Genomic DNA, 24,129 nt, shown 5'->3' with positions numbered 1-24,129 from the left:
CATTTTGATGAATAAAACGTTATTATTGAAATGAAACTGTTCCATGGAAATGTGCATATGAAAATCATAACTGGCATGCAGATCGGTAGAAATTGTAAGATATATTTTAAGTTTCCCCAAACTTGAAACTCACAAAATATAAACTCACATGCCGCCTAGGAATAGACCGTTGAGAACATAGCACACATTTCTTATACTACATAATGACAACGTGTGTGTGTGTGTGTGTGTCTGAGTGTGTGAGTGAGTGAGTGTGTGAGTGAGTGAGTGAGTGAGAGAGAGAGAGAGAGAGAGAGAGATAACAAGAGGAGTGTTGTATCTAATATTGTGTATATTAAAACTGAGCACAAAAGGACAGCTATGTGATCCATCGCGGAGAAAGGCGCTCACCTTGTTCCAACACCAGTGGGTGGAAAGCACCACTTGCTGGGCTGCACCCAGCACTTTGTTGCTTACTAGACTAGAGGGCTAGTACGCCTGTGTTTGACATGGGCAGGAGCAGGCCTCCGAGCCGAGGGAGAGAGAATGTCATGTTCCTTATTTGATATTGGTCCCATTCCCTTTTCGCCAAGTTTAGAATTCTAAACTAATAGAAAATAGAAGTTTAAAAAAATGACGAGCATCACTTGATATCCACCACAAGAGGGAGAGAAGAGGGTGAGAAGAGAGAGGGGAGACCAACAGAGAGGGAGAGAGAGAGACCCGACTTAACTCAAACTAAACCGTTTATCCTACAGCAGAGCGTGTCCGACTCAAAACCCCTACAACTGACTAGATAAGAGCATACTGCTTAGAAAACAGAGCTGAGAGCTCTCCATGCAGGATGGGGCCAATATATAAATATCCCCCCAAAAATGTAATCTCCCCTACTTCAATTCTATTATCATTTATTTCAATAATGCAACAGAAAATGGTTTAATAGTTTTTTATTGCAACACAAATTCTTGCAGTTTTACCATATGCACACATCCAGCACCCATACTTTCGGCTATGCCTGAGAGATGATGGGCCTGAAAGACATGATTTCTAAACATGTCCCACCAGTACGTGGTAGTATAGAGAGGGCCCTGAGAGATGGGCTTGAGAGATTATGTCTGCAGTTAGTCTCTATTGGAAACCAACTGACTCTTTCAAATCCAACCATGTTTGAGAATGAAGTATATCAGGTCCTCTTACTTCTACGGACTTTAAGTTGTTTTTATAGTCCAGTGGTTTTACAGATTCAAACCGTCCTCTTGAAAGACAGAGTCTGCGGATCCGTAGGTAACCGTCCCTTTCAGCCCTGTTCTGCCTGTCTTGCCACCATCAAAATTAGATTTTTGTTAGCATTTTAGCTGACGCTAACCCTAACCCTTTTTCTAACCCTTAACCTAATTTTCATAACTTGCTACGTTAATTCTCATAACCTACTGCGTAAATTCTAACCTGCTACGAAAAGTACATTCTTACATAAAACCTGTCCTCCTGGATCTCCTGGAAAGAGCTGTATCAAGTTGTTTGCAAGATTACATTGTTATTACACATTATGCTAATTAAATGTGTATAATCAGGGGAATTCTCCTTCTGTCTCAATAGTCTACTCCATATAGTCTAGTAGACTAGTCCATAGTCCAATAGCCTGCGGCTGCGCTACTGTAGGCCAAATACAATCAGGGGTGAAATAGGTTGATCTTAGAGGGATTCTTCCAATCACCCTATCAGATCACTGGGCTTTCAGCTCAAAACGTTACAATTTAGGCCTACATGCCAATTATTATTCCAATTACAGTCCAAAATGGTCAAGTCTTGTTATTTCAATCATATTAGACTCTCAGAACAAAATAACATTAATCCTAACTAAAAAAGAAGGAAGATTTGTAATAATATTTGAGAGCAGGAGAGCAAATGATCCGAATTGCAATTGTGACAAAATCTTAATCCTGCACACTAAAAAAATCTGGAGTAATAGGTTATAGAGAGAATACATTGAATTCATGAAATAAAGGACTATTATTCGATAAGGTTAAATAAGCATAATTAAATAGCAGTCTCTTTAATAGTCCACAAGGGGTCACACTTTTGAAAGGATTGGGATTTGTGGTGAGCTAAAGGAACATTTGCACAAAATGAAAATAAAGATATTATATATTTTTTTCTTTACACACATTGTTTTGAAAGATACCTTCTTGGCTGTGTGACAAGGTGAGGATGTGATGATGAGATATTTACATGTATATGCCATGGCCTGCACTCTGGATACCTTATAATGAAATTAAAAAACAATTGATTGCCAATAGTTGATTGTGAACTCCCTGTATGGCAATGAAAATGACACACATAATACCATAATCTAAGTGTCTTGTTTGAAATTCCTGTCCACAGATGGTTTGGGGTACTTTTCCGTCCTTACTTGCTCCAAATCGTGTCCATCATCGCCTTGGGTTTTGGGCGCACTTGGAACTTCCAATTTGCTGCGACGTTTGAGAATATGCTGGAGTAAAAAGACCATCACCAAAACGACAATGACAATACACACTATTATTCCAATTAGACCACCTGCTGTCACAGTTGAGGGGCGCTGAGTTGGATATTTGACACTTGGTGTAATAAAATCAGATGGTGTCGTAAAGCCTGAACCCTCCGACGATTTTCTCTGAACACATTTCCATCCGTCAACCAAGTCAAATCCCTCATAGCAAGAACACATATGACCTCCATACGTATTATTGCAATTATGTTCGCAGTAACCATTATCACATTCATTAATGTCAATACAAATTCTAATTTCATTTCTTACATCGCTCAGGTAACCCTCGGGACAGTTGCATTGCTGTGGATCATTTGGGTCACATTCTGCAAGACACTCTTCGAAAGGACAATGCAGTTGACATTTGTTAGGGTCTTTTCTCGTTGCAATATATCCTTCAAAACAGGAGCAATTATAACTGCCCAATGTATTTTCGCAAAGATGCTCGCATGGTCCATCCATGTAGCACTCATCTTCGTCAATGCAAACGTCATTCATCATTTTGAATCCATTTTGGCATCTGCATTTAAATCCACCAATATTTTTTACACACTCATAGTTCTGTCCCGGGCACTGTCTATCATCGAAACAATCATCAATATCTTTACACTTCTTCCCATCTTCTGCTAGTGCGTACCCATGGTGACACATGCAGGCGATGGAGCTGTCATTTTGCTGGTAGCAAACGTGTGCACACCCGAAATTAAGGCAGGGATCGTTTTGCACAACAACAACACATGTCAATTTATTGTCATGCAGAATTTTTCCAGGTGGGCAGATGCATACAGGTTGTTGATTAATCGATAAGCACTCATCCTCACAACCACCGTTCAATTCATCGCAAATCCATGGTCCTTGCATCCACTGTTCAGAGAGACAGATATACTTGGAACCAAAGGGCTTGAGCGTTGCAGTGCTTCCCAAGGGCAATACCAGTAGATCCTCTCCCTCGAATCCAAATGGGGTCTCATATAGAACGGATTCCTCGCTTTTGATGTCAATACGTTTGCAGCCACTTGGGAAATTATACTCACAAAGGTATCCATTTATTTCCCTGTCGCATGATTGTTCTGTCCAATTCAATTCGATTTTGGACACCGAGACACATTTTGAAGAGCAGACATTGTCAATGAGCCCCCAGTTTTGAAAGTCTGTTGAATTATCTCCCGTTATCCATCTGTACCCCCGCAAATCAGAGGCACTGTCGGGACATTGTCCACTCGGTAACCGCAAACCAATCCAGTAATCTCCTGTAATACCGATTAAAATCGAAATTATGTATTGTGATTCCGAAGATCGCACTGTCATTAATTGTCCATTATTGCTCTCACAATGTTTTTGAGCCGTTGCAAAATCGACTGGATCCTGGAAAACAGCAAAACAATGATTCCCCTCGCAGTATGCATTATGTTGGGCTTCTCCCACTCTCATCAAGAATGTTAGAGTAACAAACACCATCACTATTATGTCCCTCATTTTTAAAACTCAGTTGTTACAACTTTCGAATTAGGCCTACAACTCTTGCGCGTATTAGAAGTCAACGTAGGCTATAGCCTAGTTTAGACTGATAATCCTGTTGATAGTTCACGCTTATAAAAGGCTCGCTCCATGTTTGCGCTCTGGTCACGGAAGGAAGTTCCTCCTTGGAAGGAAGCTCGTTTTCAGCTGCTTGTTTTAATCCCCTTCCCAAAACGTTATCTCTCCCACTGCGACGGTGCACATCACTATAGCCTATATTTCGAATGACGCAGACACGCGAGCCTACCCACACCCGAGTGGGCGCAAATAATAGCCAACATTTGGCACATAAACAAATGTCTACACTAGTAAACTGCAAACATGAAATACACGTTGGTAGATAACCTCTACAATTGAATATGCCAATATTTCAACAAATGGAATTAGGATATAGTTCAATTTATTTGTAGAAGCCTAATACATGTTATTTTTTCTCCCGCCTCTCTCTCGCCCGCTCTCTATCTCTCTCTGGTAGCTCAGATGGCACATTCAAGCTATTTTGGGATACATTTTAGAACCCCATCCAGAAATGGGCACCATGGGAACAGAACCCCAAGGCTCTTAAAATGTCAATCAGCAGTAGAAACTATTAAAAAAAGGCATCCCCGCTCCTGTTTTGGTAAAAAGCTGAATGCAGGACTGACAATCCATTATATCAAAATTATAGTTATAACCATGTTTTGAGGCTATATAGTGTTTGCTTACATTTACTTTGTTTACAAACATTGAAGTAAAAAAAGTTTAGGTCTATATTTTGGGTTCTGATGGGGTATGACAGGTATATTATAAGTTATATTATTCAAGAATCAATGGGTTCATATAATACATTCATTAGTCAAAAAATGAATGTAGCAATTACTGATTGCCCCTTTTAGGTGATTTACACATAATATGGTTTCAGGTATTTGCATGAAATTCGATTAGACCTTTTAAGTTACAAATACCAAACTAAGCCTCCAATAAAGAAGGAATGAACATTTTATTTTTCTCCAACTAATGACAGTATAGCCCAATATAGGCCGTCCACACACACAGCCTTACTCCAAAGATGCATTATAGTTTTTCCACTGATATAATTCATGGCCTATATTCAACTTGTTGGCACAAATAAAAGTGGAGCAAGCAGATACCTCCATGCATGGCTGCTTAATTGACCATTTGCTAAACAGTAGGCTGTTATTTGCTTTTGCTACATTTCAATAACGAGTTTTAGTGAGTAAATAACAATAATAATCTCAAAGAAGTTAAATAATAATTTATTATGTTTTCTTTCATAATCATTTGATAGGATATATATATATATATATATTGCAAGTTAGCCTATAGGCTTACTTTGTTACTGGCTTTGTTCACGTATGAGATTGGTTTGAATTTTTTGTGATGAGGTGAGCCATTTCTGATATATGCTTATTAAAACTGCATGAAATAAAAACATTACAAGTTCAAACCAGCTGATTCTCCTTTGCAGACGTGTAAACAAGGCATGACAAAGAAAATGGCAAAGTTATCCAACAACATATTAATTGTCATATTATAAAATGTCTGTCAAATGACAATTTGTGGTACTTATCCGTTGAGACTTGCTGCAAATCGTGATTACCAACGCCTTGGCTTTCGAAAGCAATGTCTAAATTACCTCGACGTTTCAGTATAAGGTGAATAAGTACAACCATCACCAAAATAACAACGACAATACATACTATCATTCCAAGAAGACCTCCCGCCTTTACAGTGAAAGGACGCTCAGTTGGATGCTTGGCACTTGGTATATATGGTGTCGTAAAACCTGAACCCTCCGATGATTCTCTCTCAACACAATCATATTCACCAACCAAGTCGAATCCCTCGTCACAAGAACACAGGTAACCTCCATAAGTATTTGTGCAATTACTGTGGCAGTAGGAATCCATCTCACATTCATCTATGTCGACACAAACTGACGACCCGTTTCTGTCATCGAGTAAGTAACCTATTGGACAGTAGCATTGATATGTTTTACTACGATCACATTCTGTGGGACACTCTTCTGCTAAACAAAGTAATTTACACCTGTTGGCGTCTTCTGTCATTGAAATGAATCCATCAAAACAGGAGCAAATGTAACTGCCTATCGTGTTCGTGCATCCGTGCTCACATGGACCCATGAAGCATTCATCCACATCGACGCATGTGTCATTTTCCAACTCATATCCCTTCTGGCATCTGCATTCAAATCCACCAAGAGTAGGCCTATTGACACATTCACTGTTCTGTCCCGGGCATTGTCTATCCTCGACACAATAATCAATGTCTTTGCACTCCTTCCCATCTTCTGCCAGTGCGTACCCATGGTGACACATGCAAGCGTAGCTGTCATCTTTTTTCTGGCAGAGATGCGCGCACCCTGAGTCATGGCAGGGGTCATTTAGCGCAAATTCACATGTGACATTGTTGTCCTGGAGAGTTTTTCCAGGTGGACAGGTGCATACAGGTTCATGGTTAACTGAGGTACAGTCATGCGAACAGCCACCATTAAATACGTCACAATTCCATGGTGCTTGTATCCACTGTTCAACGTGACATATGTATTTCGATCCGAGGGATTTGAGCGTTGCAATGGTTCCCAGGGGTAAAACCAGTAGGTTGTCTCCCTTGAATCCCAATGGGTTGTCGTACAGAACGGATTCGTCCCCTTTTACCATGACATGTTGGCAAGGACTGTCAAGTTTATATTCACAAATAAATCCATCTATTTTACTGTTGCATGGCTGTTCCTTCCATTCAAAGTCGTATTTTGATACTGAAATGCAGTTTGAAGAGCAGACATCATCAAAGTGTCCCCAGTTCTGGAACTCCGTTTCATTATCTCCAGTTATCCACCTGTACCCTCGTAAACCCAACGCTTGGTCGGGGCATTGCCCGCTCGGTAGCTGCAAACCAATCCAATAATTTCCAGTATGGATACCGAGTAATATTAAAAGGATGCTATGCGATATCAAAGATCGCACTGTCATTAAATGTCCATTGTGCCCATTATTATCCTCACAATGTTTTTGTGCCGTTCCAAAGTCGACCTGGTCCTGGAAAACCGCAAAGCACTGCTTCTCGATGCAGTATCCGCCACGAGGGGCTTCACCCTTGACTCTCAAAAGGAATGTTAACGCAACGAGTATTCCTACAGTATCCCTCATTTTTTAACAATAGCCTACGCCTCAAATCAAATATAACAATTTCGCATATCATTTAGAGATGTAAGCTACTCGGCCCCTCTGCTTATAAAGCACGGTTTGATTAGTAGAATGAACGTTAAGACTGCTGATAACTGCCATTTATAAAAGCCTCCCTCCATGTTTTCGATTGATCAAGGAAGGAAGTTCCTTTTTGGATGGCGTAGTTGCTGACTAAGAACAAACAAGTTCTCTCAACCTGTAGTTGGGCAGGCTGCAACCTGGACTCAGGGGTAGACTTAACATAGTAAAAGTAAAAGTAGTAACACTCAAATTTGTACGAAATGTTACGTTTTGTGTTGTATGTCTTAATTTGTAAATATCCATTATCCATTTTGTAAGAATTACAATTTGTATGATATCTTATGAATTGCAATTTGTACAATATCTTACGAATTTCAATTCATACAATATCTTACGAATTTGCAAAATGTATAATATGTTATGAATTCCAATTTGTTGTTTCAAAAGTTAACTAGGTTGCTAATACTAATGTTAGCTAGGTTGCTAACGTTAGCTAGGCTAGGGTTTAATGTTAGGGTTAGGAGTTAGGTTAAAGGGTTAAGGTTAGGGGAAGGGTTAGCTAACATGGTAAGTAGTTGCGCCGTATAACGCGAGATGTTCGCGTTATACGGCCACCTGTCCACCTCAGCCAACCACACAACTTTCGTTTTTTGGCCTTAAGTAACCTTCTGTCTTATGTAATCATACCAAATTTAACATACTGTATCATACTAATATGAATGTCCCGATTTTACTATTACTTTGTTACGTCTAGTCTATGAGACCAGGCTGGCCCATCATCCCGTATTACCAGTGCCATTGTGTCACTGATGCATGCGCCCACACACAGGCACACACCCCAAATTTATATTTGTAGTAGGCTATAGTCCAATAATCAAATTGCTAAATGTAAGGCCTAAAATTTAAGTTAGAAATATATTTAAATCATTGCAAAATCCAAAACGTAGATATTTCAGTGTTTGCTGCTTAATTTGCTAACTTTTCTAGTATTTACAGGTTTCTCTCTCATGAGTATGCCTTTATCGCACCTCAGATGTCACATTCTGAGCTATTTTAGGATTCATTTTAGAACCCCTGTATATCCATCATTTAAAGACAATATGTTTTAAGATATATTAGAATACATGAATTATTATGTTATTACATAGGCTATGCCGAATATTTAGAGGCAACCAAGATAATATCTGGGTCTCTCTGTTTGTCCAGAGGTGGTAGCCTAGGAGGAGTAGGAACATAATCACTCAGGGGGAGATTGAATCATGAGTGGCACAAATGCACCCCAGGAAGTGGAAGGTGGGATTACTTCCTCTATACCCACCACACAATTTATGTTACTAGATAGAGAAGGCATGTTATTTCAGCGCTCCCATATTTGCTTTAATAAAATGGGTGGAGTGAGAGAAATGGGAAATGGAGTGGAAGTGGGTGTGGTTTTGTTCATGCAACGGAAAATAAAACCTGTCCAACCCTCATATTTGATTAGTCCTACTGATTGGTATGCTGCCATGATGAAGTCCACTATGTAGGCTACATTGTATGATAAGTAGTGGCATTTGTAGATTATTATTGGCTGCTTGATATACCTGGAAAAAATGTCATGTCTCTTTGGCATATTTATTTAAAACTTACAAGGGGAAACTTCAAGATGTGTCTGCAGACTGTTTATTTTTGGAAAACCAAAGATATCCGGAACGGAAGAAACCATGCCTGTTCTTTCCAACACTTATGTTTGTATAGCCACATTCTGACAGAGCCAGTTTCGTTGGTGCCACCAACAACATATCCAAAGCCTATCATTGAGTAAACAATACCTCAAAAGGGGCCCACTTCTTTGAGTCCACTGCAGGACAAGTCTTTCATATGGGATGGAGGAAATGGGAGGTCTTCCCCTGCAGCGTGTAGCCGGGGATAAGGAGAAAGGGAAAAGGTCTGTACCGATGACCTTCCCTGTATCAAAACCCCCGGGAGTGATTTCTCTCTGAGTCAGCGTTGTCAGAAGATGGCAGCCATATCCTGTGATGGCTACTCCCAACCAACTCTACATTGATGATAACTTTTATGAAAATGAACGAAATGACCTTAAATTAGATTCACTCATGTTGTCGTAATGGAAAACTATAGACTGTGGAGAATGATGGAAGACACTTATTAAATAGTATGTAAACATGTCATATTTTGAATATTTTCCTATGTTTAAAAGTTACCATTTTGGCAGAATTTTGTCAAAAGCATTGCATGTTATGAGCTGCAATCTGCAATCTGCTCATAACTTGCATAGCAATGTCATTATAGACAGTGATTATGATCCCACATACATGTAGGCTACAAGGAAGTTCCATTTCTATTTACCATGTGTAATAAAGAAATTAGAAATCTTACTCACTCACATTTATTATCTTGGAAGTGCCAAACCCAGCAACCACGTAATCTGATTCTAGTGTATACAATTCCGCTCAATTTAATTTGGCATTCCTCAGGCTATTGCTAGTGACCCAACCCAGCCATTCATATTTTTGCTATTCTTTCTGCCACAGCCTAACTTACTTTCTTTTGTCAACCCTTTCTGCTTCATCCTAAGGAATTGACTGTTAGGATATTGTATTTCGCCGCCTGAGACATCAATGGCAGGAAATAGCTTCACGGGACTCTTAAGCCCTGTTCACACTGGCAGTTTGAAGTGACACTCATAGGGGGCTTGAAATCAGATACAAATCTGATTCCTGGCCATGCGACTTGGTCAAATATGACCAAAATATGACCAAATATGATTTATTTGCCCCCAAGTGGTTTGTAGACTGTTATTTGACATATCTTGTTGCTTGCTAGTTACTCTGTTGACTGTGTGAAGAGAACATGTGGTAACTAACTAGCTTGCTAATTGTTTACAAACAAATGAGTGAATGTGCTAGCAAGCTAAACAGCTACCTACGACTCAACCAAATGTAAATCAAAACTAGAGGTTGAACTGACGTCTGTGTCCAGTGGGTCTTTGTGACACTTTATTTGCTGGAATCTGGTTGATTTAATTCAGAAGGCCTGCTGAATAAAGCCAGGTTATTAGCAGGCTGTCTGTGTTGGCAGCGTGGTCTGACTTGATTCTAAGAGATGTGCTTGTGTTGGAATGTGTGTTCACACACAGTACTTTAGGGCCTCTCCAACAGGAGATCACACAGAGACTCTTGCTATTGCCAGCATTCACTTACTACTGAGAATAGAACGGAGTGGTTTGGACGCATTGTAATAATCTGTTTCCAGCAATTGTGTTGTGCCACTCAGTACATGCAAAGAAACGGGCCATTTAATCAGGTTGACAGAACTCCAGAGACAGGAAAACAAACTCTGACATGTCATAGGATATGATAAAGCAGAGGCTATCTAAACAGACTACCGGTAGCTGCAGGCAAACCTATGTACTCATAGCTTGGAGAGTGATGTCGGTAGACAAGTAGATATGTCAGACTGAGCTACAAATAATTTAGTTTGCGGTCTTTTGCTGACTCACACATTTCATTTAAGAATTTCCAGACTTTTAAGAGAGAAATGCATTGTAATCTTGTTTACCAGCCTCTCTGAAGAACAAGGTTCAAAGCAGAGTCATATCATTGTCATGTTTTTCTTTAGTCATTACTTAGAGTCTTTAGTCATTATTATTGATGCCCTCAATCTCACAGAAATTATCAATGAACCTACCAGGTACCACCCCAAAGCCGTAAACACGGGCACCCTCATAGATATCATCCTAACCAACTTACACCTCTGCTGTTTTCAACCAAGATCTCAGCGATCACTGCCTCATTGCCTGCATCTGTAATGGGTCAGCGGTCAAGCGACCGCCACTCATCACTGTCAAACGCTCCCTGAAACACTTCAGCGAGCAGGCCTTTCTAATTGACCTGACCCGGGTATCCTGGAAGGATACTGACCTCATCCCGTCAGTAGAGGATGCCTGGTTATTTTTAGAAAAAATGCCTTTCTCACCATTCAAAAAATAAGCATTCCCCATTCAAGAAATTTAGAACTAGGAACAGATATAGCCCTTGGTTCTGTCCAGACCTGACTGCCCTTAACCAACACAAAAACATCCTATTTCGTTCTGCATTAGCATCGAACAGCCCCCGTGATATGCAACTTTTCAGGGAAGTTAGAAACCAATATACACAGGCAGTTAGAAAAGCCAAGGCTAGCTTTTTCAAGCATAAACTTGCTTCCTGCAACACAAACTCAAAAAAGTTCTGGGACACTGTAAAGTCCATGGAGAATAGGAACACCTCCTCCCAGCTGCCCACTGCACCGAGGATAGGAAACTCTGTCACCACCGATAAATCCACTATAATTGAGAATTTCAATAAGCATTTTTTCTATGGCTGGCCATGCTTTCCACCTGGCTACACCTACCCCGGTCAACAGCAATGTACTCCCCACAGCAACTCGCCCAAGCCTTCTCCATTTCTCCTTCTCCCAAATCCAGTCAGCTGATGTTCTGAAAGAGCTGCAAAATCTGGACCCCTACAAATCAGCCGGGCTAGACAATCTGGACCCTTTCTTTCTAAAAATGATCTGCCGAAATTGTTGCAACCCCTATTATTAGCCTGTTCAAACTCTCTTTCGTGTCGTCTGAGATTGCCAAAAATTGGAAAGCAGCTGCGGTCATCCCCCTCTTCAAAGGGGGACACACTCTTGACCCTAACTGCTACAGACCTATATCTATCCTACCCTGCCTTTCTAAGGTCTTCGAAAGCCAAGTCAACAAACAGATTACCGACCATTTTGAATCCCACCGCACCTTCTCCACTATGCAATCTGGTTTCAGAGCTGTTCATGGGTGCACCTCAGCCACGCTCAAGGTCCTAAACGATATCTTAACCGCCATCGATAAGAAACAATACTGTGCAGCCATATTCATTGACCTGGCCAAGGCTTTCGACTCTGTCAATCACCACATCCTCATCGGCAGACTCGATAGCCTTGGTTTCTCAAATGATTGCCTCGCCTGGTTCACCAACTACTTCCCTGATAGAGTTCAGTGTGTCAAATCGGAGGACCTGTTGTCTATGGGGGTGCCACAGGGTTCAATTATTGGGCCGATTCTCTTCTCTGTATACGTCAATGATGTCGCTCTTGCTGCTGGTGAGTCTCTGATCCACCTCTACGCAGACGACACCATTCTGTATACTTCTGGCTCTTCTTTGGACACTGTGTTAACAACCCTCCAGAAGAGCTTCTATGCCATACAACTCTCCTTCCGTGACCTCCAACTCCTCTTAAATACAAGTAAAACTAAATGCATGCTCTTCAACCGATCACTACCTGCACCTGCCCGCCTGTCCAGCATCACTGCTCTGGACGGTTCTGACTTAGAATATGTGGACAACTACAAATACCTAGGTGTCTGGTTAGACTGTAAACTCTCCTTCCAGACTCACATCAAACATCTCCAATCCAAAGTTACATCTAGAATTGGCTTCCTATTTCGCAACAAAGCATCCTTCACTCATGCTGCCAAACATACCCTCGTAAAACTGACCATCCTACCGATCCTCGACTTTGGCGATGTCATTTACAAAATAGCCTCTAATACCCTACTCAATAAATTGGATGCAGTCTATCACAGTGCCATCCATTTTGTCACCAAAGCCCCATATACTACCCACCACTGCAACCTGTATGCTCTCGTTGGCTGGCCCTCACTTCATACTCGTCGCCACTGGCTCCAGGTCATCTACAAGACCCTGCTAGGTAAAGTCCCCCCGTATCTCAGCTCGCTGGTCACCATAGCAGTACCCACCTGTAGCACGCGCTCCAGCAGGTATATCTCTCTGGTCACCCCAAAACCAATTCTTACTTTGGCCGCCTCTCCTTCCAGTTCTCTGCTGCCAATGACTGGAACGAACTACAGAAATCTCTGAAACTGGAAACACATCTCCCTCACTAGCTTTAAGCACCAGCTGTCAGAGCAGCTCACAGATTACTACACCTGTACATAGCACATCTATAATGTAGCCCAAACAACTACCTCTTCCCCTACTGTATTCTACTTTGCACATTCTTCCACTGCAAATCTACCATTGTTATATTGTATTTACTTCGCCACCATGGCCTTTTTTTTGCCTTTACCTCTCACCTCATTTGCTCACATCGTATATAGACTTATTTTTCTACTGTATTATTGACTATGTTTGTTTTACTCCATGTGTTGTTGTACGTGTCGATCTGCTTTGCTTTATCTTGGTCAGGTCGCAATTGTAAATGAGAACTTGTTCTCAACTTGCCTACCTGGTTAAATAAAGGTGAAAAAAAAATAAAAACACGGACCCCCAAGATACTATTTTCCCTAGACATGACTAATTCCACATTAAAGCAAATATTTCTCCTTTCTCCTTCTTCCTACACACCGTTTCCATCCCCCTGAGCACGGGGAGGAGGAACAACCCTATAGTTCTCAACATCTCCCCTCTGTGAAAAATAAGCCTTCCCGAGAGTTGGCCAGTCTGGCACGATGACAGGAATATTATGAACTTGTGACAATCCCTGTTACAAGAACAAACACATATGGCTGGGCCTCAGCTGGACCATGCACAACTCTTCAACACTCAAGTCGGAGATGAGGGGTACTCATAGTCCAAACAGCACATAACTTCAGAGGCTAGAAAGTCAACACAAACACAAGGACTCATTTCTTTTCACCTACTGGGAATTACATTATTTAAAGAGGCTGAATTACATGGTGAGAGTAGACATGGCAGGGAAGGGTGAAAATGCTGCATTCACAGCACTAAGGATTTGTAGTTTATTGTACCAGCTCCTCCTGTATGTTTCACAAGACTAGTCGATTGAGGAAGTGAAATGTTCTTTTGTATTCCCCTTTTTGGACATGTTTTCATAAATATGATTTGTCATCTCTAAAGTCTCCAATACCTAACTACCGTTGAGTCCATGATCCCATGCCTGGGATTCTAGGCCAGTGTGTGTGAAATATGGAGGACAGGAGTCCTCTTGGAAGAGCACTTGAGGGAGGAACTTGACTTTAGATGAAAGTTACAGGCCTCTGATAATTACCCAGTACCCAGGCAGGCCCTGGGTAATGGGTAGTTATCAGAAGCCTGCACATTCTGGAATGCTTGACCCCTCTCCATGTATGCCTGGGAACACTTCCCCCTGAACAGGGAGGCCTATAGCTAACCGCTACTTAACCCACATTGTTCTTAGAATAACTAGTATCAGAGAGCCTAGGGTTGTCCCCTGATGATTATATTGCTGTTTTGGAAATTACCCACCTGCTCTGCTCTTCCCAGATAATGTAATGATTGTCTTCCTCCTCTGATGAGGAGGAGTAGTAGGAAGGATCGGAGGACCAATGCGCAGCGTGGTAAGTGTCCATCTTTTTAATAAAGTAAATGAACACTGAACAAACACAAAAACGAACGAACAAACGAACAAAACAGTTCTGTCTAGCACAGATACCAACACTCAATAGAAAACAATCACCCACATCGCAAAGGTGAAACCAGGCTACATAAGTATGGTTCTCAATCAGGGACAACGATTGACAGCTGCCTCTGATTGAGAACCATACCAGACCAAACACAGAAATCCCAAATGATAGAAAAAGGAACATAGACTGCCCACCCCAACTCACGCCCTGACCTGACTAATTTGCAAATAAATTCATTAAAAATCCTACAATGTGATTTTCTGGATTTGTTTTCTCATTTTGTCTGTCATAGTTGAAGTGTACCTATGATGAAAATTACAGGCCTCTCTCATCTTTTTAAGTGGGAGAACTTGCACAATTGGTGGCTGACTAAATACTTTTTTGCCCCACTGTAGGTATTCGACCCTCAGACAAAGTCAAGCTCATGGGAATTTAGAAAAAACCTAATCCAATGAAATGAGGATGCACCTCTAATGGTTTGGGGAGGTTGAGGGAGGCACATTCTTGTGTACCCTTTCCCCCAGAGCAACATGAAAAGATTCCTTCCTCATCTGGAAACAATATTTATTAATTCAGCAGGATTGAGTGAACTCGTCCAGATCTTTTCATACACCCTGCGACATCTGGAAAGAAGATGTGATCCCAGCAAAATGCCTGAAGCAAGACTCCTGTAAAGTTATCACTGTTCACTTTCTCCAAGAGGTATTTTAGGCATTTTGACATTTGTTAAACCCCTGCTATGCATTCAAATGGAAGGATTTATCATTGCCCTTACAAAAAAACATGTCACGTAAAGAAACGGCATTTCACATGTGAAAATCACTTTTATGTGGAATTGCAAGTTCACAAATGTGAACGTGATATTTTCACGTGAACATTTTTCAGGTATGAAACTGCATATTAGATTTTTACAAGTGATTGTTTTTCACATGTGAACTTGCAATTCCACATCTGAAAGTGAAAATCAATTTTTTAAAGAAAACTCCACATTTACTCCAATGTTGTGAACAACATAAATGTAAACAAACACTGTATAGCCTAAAAACTTAGTTAAAACTATAATTTTAATATCGTTGATGTGTCACGCCCTAATCTGTTTCACCTGTCTTTGTTGTTGTCTCCACCCACCTCCAGGTGTCACCCAATTTCCCCATTAGTCCCTGGGTATTTATTCCTGTGTTCCCTGTTTGCCTGTTGCCAGTTTGTCTTGTCTTGTCAAGTCAACCAGTGTCGTTTTCCGTGCACCCGCTTTTTCTGATCTCTCTTTTGCTAGTCCTCCCGGTTTTGACCCTTCCCTGCCTTTAAACACCTTTAATACATTAATAGTATTATATTGTACAGTCCTCTAGTGAGTGAGTTACTTTTGTGCCATCAATATCAAGCAAAGCTTCTGAAGTTTAGAACAAATTTCTTAGTATTGCAAACAAAAATAATGACATTGAAAGCAAAACATAAACACAAAATTATAGATAGAAAAACAATGCAAGGAAATAACGTTCAAATGCGAGAGCAGGAAAATTGTAAATGGACCTCGGCGATCAAAAAAAATAATTGTGTAATTAAATAAAACACCCCTCACTCCACCCACACTCCCTCTTTCCTGCAATTTTCCCTATCCTTGATTATGTTACCCTGGCCTTCGCTTTCCCTGCCTTTTATCCAGTTACAAGTTTTGGTGCGTTCATTCAAGCAACATAGCATCCTGCATCCCACTTGTCATGCCCTGACCTCAGACAGCCTTTTTATTTCTCTATTTGGTTATGTCAAGGTGTGATTAGGGTGGGCATTCTTGTTTTTCGTTTTCTATGTTGGCCTGGTATGGATCCCAATCAGAGGCAGCTGTATATCGTTGTCTCTGATTGGGGATCATATTTAGGCAGCCTTTTCCCACCTGTTGTTTGTGGGATCTTATTTTGTGTTTAGTTGCCTTGAGCACTGTATTACTGCACATTTGTTATTTTCTTTGTTGTTTTGGTTGTAAATTTCATTATTAAATATAATGTGGAACTCTACGCAAGCTGTGCCTTGGTCCACTCATTTCAACGAACGTGACACCACGGCTGGTTTGCCTCTAAAGCTAAGCAGGGTCAGTCCTGGTCTGTCCCTGTATTGGAGAACAGATGCAGCTGGAAGCAATGAAAAATGAATGTGAGAAATAATCACGTGGGGAATATGTACATGCAAAACTTCACACAGGCCCAAAAACCACATGTCTGATTCATGTGAAAATGTCATGTGATTTGTTCACATCCACATCTTCTTGAATTGAAGGGTAGCAAGGCCATATGACATCACATTAATGTTAATATACATGTTGCATATTGGGTTTACATGAGCCCAAGTGTGTTTTTTGCCTTCTAGGGTTTTCTATGTCACAGGACTCACACAGTTTCACCTGTGTGCGTTATAGTATATAATATGCATATTATGCAAGCATGTTCACGTGTTTGCTACAGTATTGTTTGTTAATGAAGCAGGCACTTTGTTCCGCCCAACGCTTGGTCCAGTTTAATATGGTCTCTTCCCTCTCCCAGGTCTGCATGGTGAACACATCACACTGGTTTTCTTTCGTTGTGTTCATGTTCTCCTGTTGATCTCAAACCACCAGGAGCCTGGAACCCTGTGGGCACTCCAACCCAGACACCGTCCTGCTCAGACGGCTGCCGGATGGGGAAATACACACTTCTGTTACAAGCCAACAAAAGTGGGGACTTTCACTTAACAGTCACCTCTGACTTTCCATTACCGTGGTTTATGTCTGTTTACATCTGTTGTGGTGATTCCTGGACATTTGACATGATTTGGTTTGGCAACAGAGTGATTATTCTGTCACCTCCAAAGAAACCCACGCGCCCCACAGACTTCTTCCTCAGAACGTGGTGGTTATGTGTAAGCATTGTTGTCATCAGTGACCCACTGCTTCTGTCTGGCTTGCGTCATCTTGCCGTGTGCCAGTGGACACATTTCGGCCGATCGGGTCTGATCAGAAGCAGTGAGTAAAGAGTGAGTATGTATCTGGTGATGTCACTGAGGGGGGAAAAACAGACAGCCTGTGTTACTACCCTGGACAGATGTTATTATGACATCTTTGAGACGTCACAGCGTGGAGAAATCACTTCCTTTTTATAATTATAAAAATCATTCACACAATTATAATCGTCATCAGAGTTTGGCAAGTAAAGCAATACTTATTCTCCCACTTGCTCACTACAGCATAAGTTACAATGTTCTCGCCTACTCCACTGGGGATCTTGTAGTTTTATGTCACACAAGACCAGTGGAGGCTGCTGAGGGGAGGACGGCTCATAGTAATGGCTGGAATGGAGTAAATGGAATGGTATCAACCACATGGAAACCACATGTTTGATACCATTCCACTGACTCCATTCCAGCCATTATTATGAACGTCCTCCCCTCAGCAGCCTCCACTGCAAGACTAACAGTAAGATGATAGTAATGACAAGAAGTTTGGAGTCAAACTGTGGCCAAATTACTCAGATGACAGACCAATCCATGGTTACAGGGTATTGATATTTCAACGCTAATCTAATCATTTACACTTAGAGATCTACAACCTCTCACATTTGGTCCAAAACCATGTTAATCATTACATTTTCTTCTGCATTACCTGGCATTCTTTTCTGTATTTCCGAGAAGGTACATTGGGTTGGTCAGTGATTCAGTATTCCTTTGGGCACTAGGAGGAAAATGTGTGCCTTAGACTTACACGTAAAGTTCATGAAAGAAGAGAATTTCAGATCCTTCAAACGCACAATATGTTGGACTCCACAATTATCCTGTCTTGACGACTTGACCACTGATTTAACGACTGTTTTAAATGACATCAAACCCCGTTAAAAAACCTTAAAACAATTATTTCCCCAAAGCTCTTGTTAATTTAGCTCTGACTTGAGCTTTCCAGTATTGTGAGTGGGAGAAATGGCCCTCTTTGCCTGACAAACATACTTTCAATGCCAATGTCCAATGGGTGTTGTGTTTGGCGATGACAAGCAAACCCATGGAAATGTTTGCCCAAGTCTGAACACATTCTACCACATCCTCAAGCATCCCTATGCCAAGTTATTGTTTCCTTGTACATGGAATCCAACCTGCATAGGGACTGCTGAACTCCATAAATATACCATATAAATACTTATTTGTGCACTTCTGTCATTTATTCACTGATATTTTCCAGCAGCTGACAGGATGATTGAGTCCTTCCACAAAGAAATGTACCATTGTTACCGTGTCCCCATCAGGATATCCTTTATGTGTTATATCTTGAAACTGTATTGACAGACTGTAACACTTAGATTTCCAGGTGTTCAAATGTCAAAGGTTTATTTTTCAAAACTGAACAGAAGTATGAAATCACCTAACAGTCTCCTGCTAGTCTTCCCGTCTGTTCATTTATTGGAAGAAAAAAAACCGACTAGAAGAATAGAGGATAGTGACTTGGCACAAAATTGTCTCCATATAAAAGTTTCAAAATTCCCCAGTCTTGGAAATGATTCCAAACAGTCTGGCTGTGTATCTGAGCTTAATTCACCCCTGTGTTTCATCTTGTGACTAACAAATCAGTAAGGAGACGGTGGAGACCAATAACAGAATATTTCCTAGTACCGTGTTGGAAGCAACACCATGGCAGTATCAGCTAAATTCTCATCTAAACTCATTTTAAACAGACGGGTTGAAAGCTGCTCTCCGCTCCAGTTAATTTATTTGTTAAATGTAAGACTTCAGATCAGCAGCCTAATGTTCCTTGTAAATCTTAAGACTTTTTAACTACATCTTCAATGGGGCGATTATGGTTGAATTCGGGTTGCCATTGTTTCCATGATGCCTCCTTTAGAATGTGAGAACAACCCATAAATTGATGTGTATACAACTGTAGCGCACAATATTTGCTCTGACTTCTATGTAAATGCCACAAGAGCGCCTAACGTACGCCCCCAAACTATAACAACCAATGGGTGATTATAAACCATGGCCTGTGGTGTTAAGGTCATAACACAACTCCAGCTACCCCTTACTTACTGCACTCCTCAGTGAGTTTCTGACATTCTGTGTGTGTTTCGTTGGATATATTACCACACAGTACATTCACATATGAATTCTTACATGTAATGATGCATTGGGGATGTAACAGAACATTCAGTACAGAAATATTAGGATGACATTAGGGACAGCTGCAGACATTACTCAGGTCACACACGCACCCATTAGTGTTGACATCATGTTCTTCTAGAGAGAGTGAGAGAGAGTCTGTGTGTGCAAGAGAGAAGGTAGAATGAGCTCTTGCAAACATTCATGAGAAGTTCCATCCACTACATATTTTTTCAATTTTGAAACAGGAAGTTCCTTTCTTTCTTTCTCAGGGCTGTTGCCAACTTCACCACCAGTCAGAATCTGATCACTCTGTCTCTGTGTTGGCTTCACTGATTTGTTTCAGTTAATGTGAGGCTTAACCATGGAAATAGCAATGATGAGTCATCTGTTCTAAAAGCACAGCCAATGACATGGTGTACCTACACTAGAGCCAGGAGTTGGTACTGACTATGAGACTTGAGCAGGAAAAACTCTGTCCCTAGTCCCTAAAAATAATAGTTTTCACATGAAATGACTATGCTCATTGAACACTGTAATTTACAGTAAGTGCTTCAATCCCCACAGTAACACATTGTTGCACTCTTGCTGTGAAATCCAAATTAAAGTTTGCCCTAGTTTAAAGGGCAATTGACCCTTGGCTAAGCCCGCCCCCCTTGGTTACTGGTGCAACCCAGGACAGCATTTTCCATGAACGCCCAATTCCCCATTCAACCACACAATGAAATTAAACACAATTACTCCTGGTGCGCTGTTCAATTGTTTATACATTTAAACATATATTTTTTAAAGAAAACTCTATTTTTATCATAGCCCACATTGACTTTTCTGCTGTTTAAACGTGAGCTTGTCCGAGGTGTCGAAATTGACGGCAGTTGCTATCCATTGGAGTGATGTGATTGCTTGCCCAAAATTCTGGGGTGGGGTTTAGCGAAAGGTCAATTGAGGCTTTTCTCAAATATATGTGCAGCTAAGTCAGATGCATCTGTGTAACTAGGCCAGATATATTTGATACAATTTAAATACAGTGGGGAAAAAAAGTATTTAGTCAGCCACCAATTGTGCAAGTTCTCCCACTTAAAAAGATGAGAGAGGCCTGTAATTTTCATCATAGGTACACTTCAACTATGACAGACAAAATGAGAGAAAAAAAATCCAGAAAATCACATTGTAGGATTTTTAATGCATTTATTTGCAAATTATGGTGGAAAATAAGTATTTGGTCAATAACAAAAGTTTCTCAATACTTTGTTATATACCCTTTGTTGGCAATGACAGAGGTCAAACGTTTTCTCTAAGTCTTCACAAGGTTTTCACACACTGTTGCTGGTATTTTGGCCCATTCCTCCATGCAGATCTCCTCTAGAGCAGTGATGTTTTGGGGCTGTTGCTGGGCAACACGGACTTTCAACTCCCTCCAAAGATTTTCTATGGGGTTGAAATCTGGAGACTGGCTAGGCCACTCCAGGACCTTGAAATGCTTCTTACGAAGCCACTCCTTCGTTGCCCGGCGGTGTGTTTGGGCTCATTGTCATGCTGAAAGACCCAGCCACGTTTCATCTTCAATGCCCTTGCTGATGGAAGGAGGTTTTCACTCAAAATCTCACGATACATGGCCCCATTCATTCTTTCCTTTACACGGATCAGTCATCCTGGTCACTTTGCAGCAAAACAGCCCCAAAGCATGATGTTTCCACCCCCATGCTTCACAGTAGGTATGGTGTTTTTTGGATGCAACTCAGCATTCTTTGTCCTCCAAACACGACGAGTTGAGTTTTTACCAAAAAGTTATATTTTGGTTTCATCTGACCATATGACATTCTCCCAATCTTATTCTGGATCATCCAAATGCTCTCTAGCAAACTTCAGATGGGCCTGGACATGTACTGGCTTAAGCAGGGGGACACGTCTGGCACTGCAGGATTTGAGTCCCTGGCGGCGTAGTGTGTTACTGATGGTAGGCTTTGTTACTTTGGTCCCAGCTCTCTGCAGGTCATTCACTAGGTTCCCCCGTGTGGTTCTGGGATTTTTGCTCACCGTTCTTGTGATCATTTTGACCCCACGGGGTGAGATCTTGCGTGGAGCCCCAGATCGAGGGAGATTATCAGTGGTCTTGTATGTCTTCCATTTCCTAATAATTGCTCCCACAGTTGATTTCTTCAAACCAAGCTGCTTACCTATTGCAGATTCAGTCTTCCCAGCCTGGTGCAGGTCTACAATTTTGTTTCTGGTGTCCTTTGACAGCTCTTTGGTCTTGGCCATAGTGGAGTTTGGAGTGTGACTGAGGTTGTGGACAGGTGTCTTTTATACTGATAACAAGTTCAAACAGGTGCCATTAATACAGGTAATGAGTGGAGGTCAGAGGAGCCTCTTAAAGAAGAGGTTACAGGTCTGTGAGAGCCAGAAATCTTGCTTGTTTGTAGTTGACCAAATACTTATTTTCCACCATAATTTGCAAATAAATTCATAAAAATTCCTACAATGTGATTTTCTGGATTTTTTTCCCTCATTTTGTCTGTCATAGTTGAAGGCTTCTCTTATCTTTTTAAATGGGAGAACTTGCACAATTGGTGGCTGACTAAATACTTTTTGCCCCACTAAGTAGTTTAGAAGAAGAAAAAAATATAGTTTTTGTCATCAGATGCTCTTGCCTTGTTGACATATTGGTAGTCATGACAAAAAACTATAATTCCTTTCAGATTACCAGAGTCTATAATCAACGTGACCATCAATTCATTTCAGCTCATTTTCATAACCAAAATGACCTTTTGGCTTTTGGAGCCCCTCCAGACCATGATTAATTATGAGAGTGGAGCTGTTGATGTTCAAGTAATAGATGTCTCTTCTATTGTTTCCCCAGAACTTCTCCACAGTAGCCGCTGGTTTACCACGCCATTGTTCTGCAGGCCGTGCGTGTTCTACAGAAGCTGGCATTTTCTCAACAGGGCCAGCTGCTTTCTTTGGGAATCCTCCATTATCTGTGTCCTGATTCTTTGTTGAGACTTTTTTGAAACATCAAGCCTCGAAAAGAGCGAGGAGTTTACCTTTGCATTCCTACTAAAGTACGCCATGTGATGACACTTCACAATTTACAGGTTTTGTAAGTTTGTGCATTTGGTTCCACAGGTAACCTGCAAGGATACATCTCTATATACTGTAAGGAAAGAGAGGAGTATCTCAGGGTTAAAAGGTGGCCGGTCCCAAATGTCACTGTCTGGCCCAGAGTGGTACCAGATGTACATGTTCCTATATGCAGGCCAGGCCTATGTAGTGAAGCTCTCCCACATACATATCTTAAAAGAGTACAACATATGTCAAGGAGGCTCCTAAACACCCAGACTCATGGAATTATTCATAGTAGCTACCTCAGTTACTCCCTCTTTATCTAATAGACAGGCTAACCTAGAGGGATGTGGAAAGAAATTGTTTCTGAATCAAAATTAGATATTTAGGGAAATGAGTCTCTTGACATGATTGAAATTGGCAGACAACGAGTGGTCTAGAAGGGGTTTCAAATCCGGTCAGTTTGTTGAACTTTTCTGTTATGTAACGTGACAGTTTTACTACACCCCGGGGAAAGTCTGTCTCTTTCTCACCAAGTTGTTTATTTGCTCATTTGAAACACACATTTGTTTTACTCACATTGCCCAGAAGGTCATGACAGACATGTCAAACTGTAAATGTATTCAACATAATTAATAAACACCTAAAACCTCCACCAGTTGTTATTGGTCCATTATTATTCAGTGTCCAGATGTGGGACAAATCTTCAGTATTTGTACATTACACGTAGATGAAGCTACTGCTTCCGTAGCTTTGTGAACAAATAACAAACAAACTTTTATTTTGTTTAGCTGTTACCAAGGAGAGAACTTAACATGTTTCTTCTGTCACCTCCATGAGATGATCTGTTTCCCTCAACGACTGCTGCTCTCAGTCCCCAAATGTGAATGTTTCTTTAGTACACGTTAGCCACACTGCCCAAATCCGCTGGCTTTCTAACATACCTCTCCCTCTAGGACTCACAAGACTGGGTAACAGTTCAGTACTGCTGTCTCACAGCTGTAGTAGTTTTAGTGCATTAAAGAACAAGGCCCTTCTTGACAACAACAAGCCGACATGCAGAGAGGGGGAGCAACCTCAAACCAGATGTGGGGTGGCAGGTAGCCTAGTGGTTGGAGCATTGGTCCAGTAACCGAAAGTTTGCTGGGTTGAATCGCTGAGCTGACAAGGTAAAAAATCTGTAATTCTGCCACAGAACAAGGCAGTTAACCCACTGTTCCCCGGTAGAATGTCATTATAGATAAGAATTTTGCTTTTCACAGACTTGCCTAGTT

General features: G+C 41.1%; 2 protein-coding genes across 2 annotated transcripts; both read right to left on the bottom strand.

The window, feature by feature from the left end:
- Nucleotides 1-911: 911 nt before the first annotated feature.
- LOC139415188 (thrombomodulin-like) lies at nt 912-3,982 on the bottom strand. Its single transcript, XM_071163086.1, has one exon. The coding sequence runs from the start codon at nt 3,980-3,982 to the stop codon at nt 2,330-2,332; it is 1,653 nt and encodes a 550-aa protein (XP_071019187.1). The 3' UTR covers nt 912-2,329.
- LOC139415189 (thrombomodulin-like) lies at nt 912-7,353 on the bottom strand. Its single transcript, XM_071163087.1, has one exon. The coding sequence runs from the start codon at nt 7,192-7,194 to the stop codon at nt 5,551-5,553; it is 1,644 nt and encodes a 547-aa protein (XP_071019188.1). The 5' UTR covers nt 7,195-7,353; the 3' UTR covers nt 912-5,550.
- Between the last annotated feature and the right edge of the window lie 16,776 nt (nt 7,354-24,129).

This window comes from Oncorhynchus clarkii, chromosome 8, assembly GCF_045791955.1.
Source record: "Oncorhynchus clarkii lewisi isolate Uvic-CL-2024 chromosome 8, UVic_Ocla_1.0, whole genome shotgun sequence".
Lineage (NCBI taxonomy): Eukaryota > Metazoa > Chordata > Actinopteri > Salmoniformes > Salmonidae > Oncorhynchus > Oncorhynchus clarkii.
This window is presented reverse-complemented; position numbering and strand designations above follow the sequence as displayed.

Coding starts and splice junctions, on each gene's coding strand:
- LOC139415188 (XM_071163086.1), bottom strand. CDS start 3,982: ATGAGGGACATAATAGTGATGGTGTTTGTTACTCTAACATTCTTGATG.
- LOC139415189 (XM_071163087.1), bottom strand. CDS start 7,194: ATGAGGGATACTGTAGGAATACTCGTTGCGTTAACATTCCTTTTGAGA.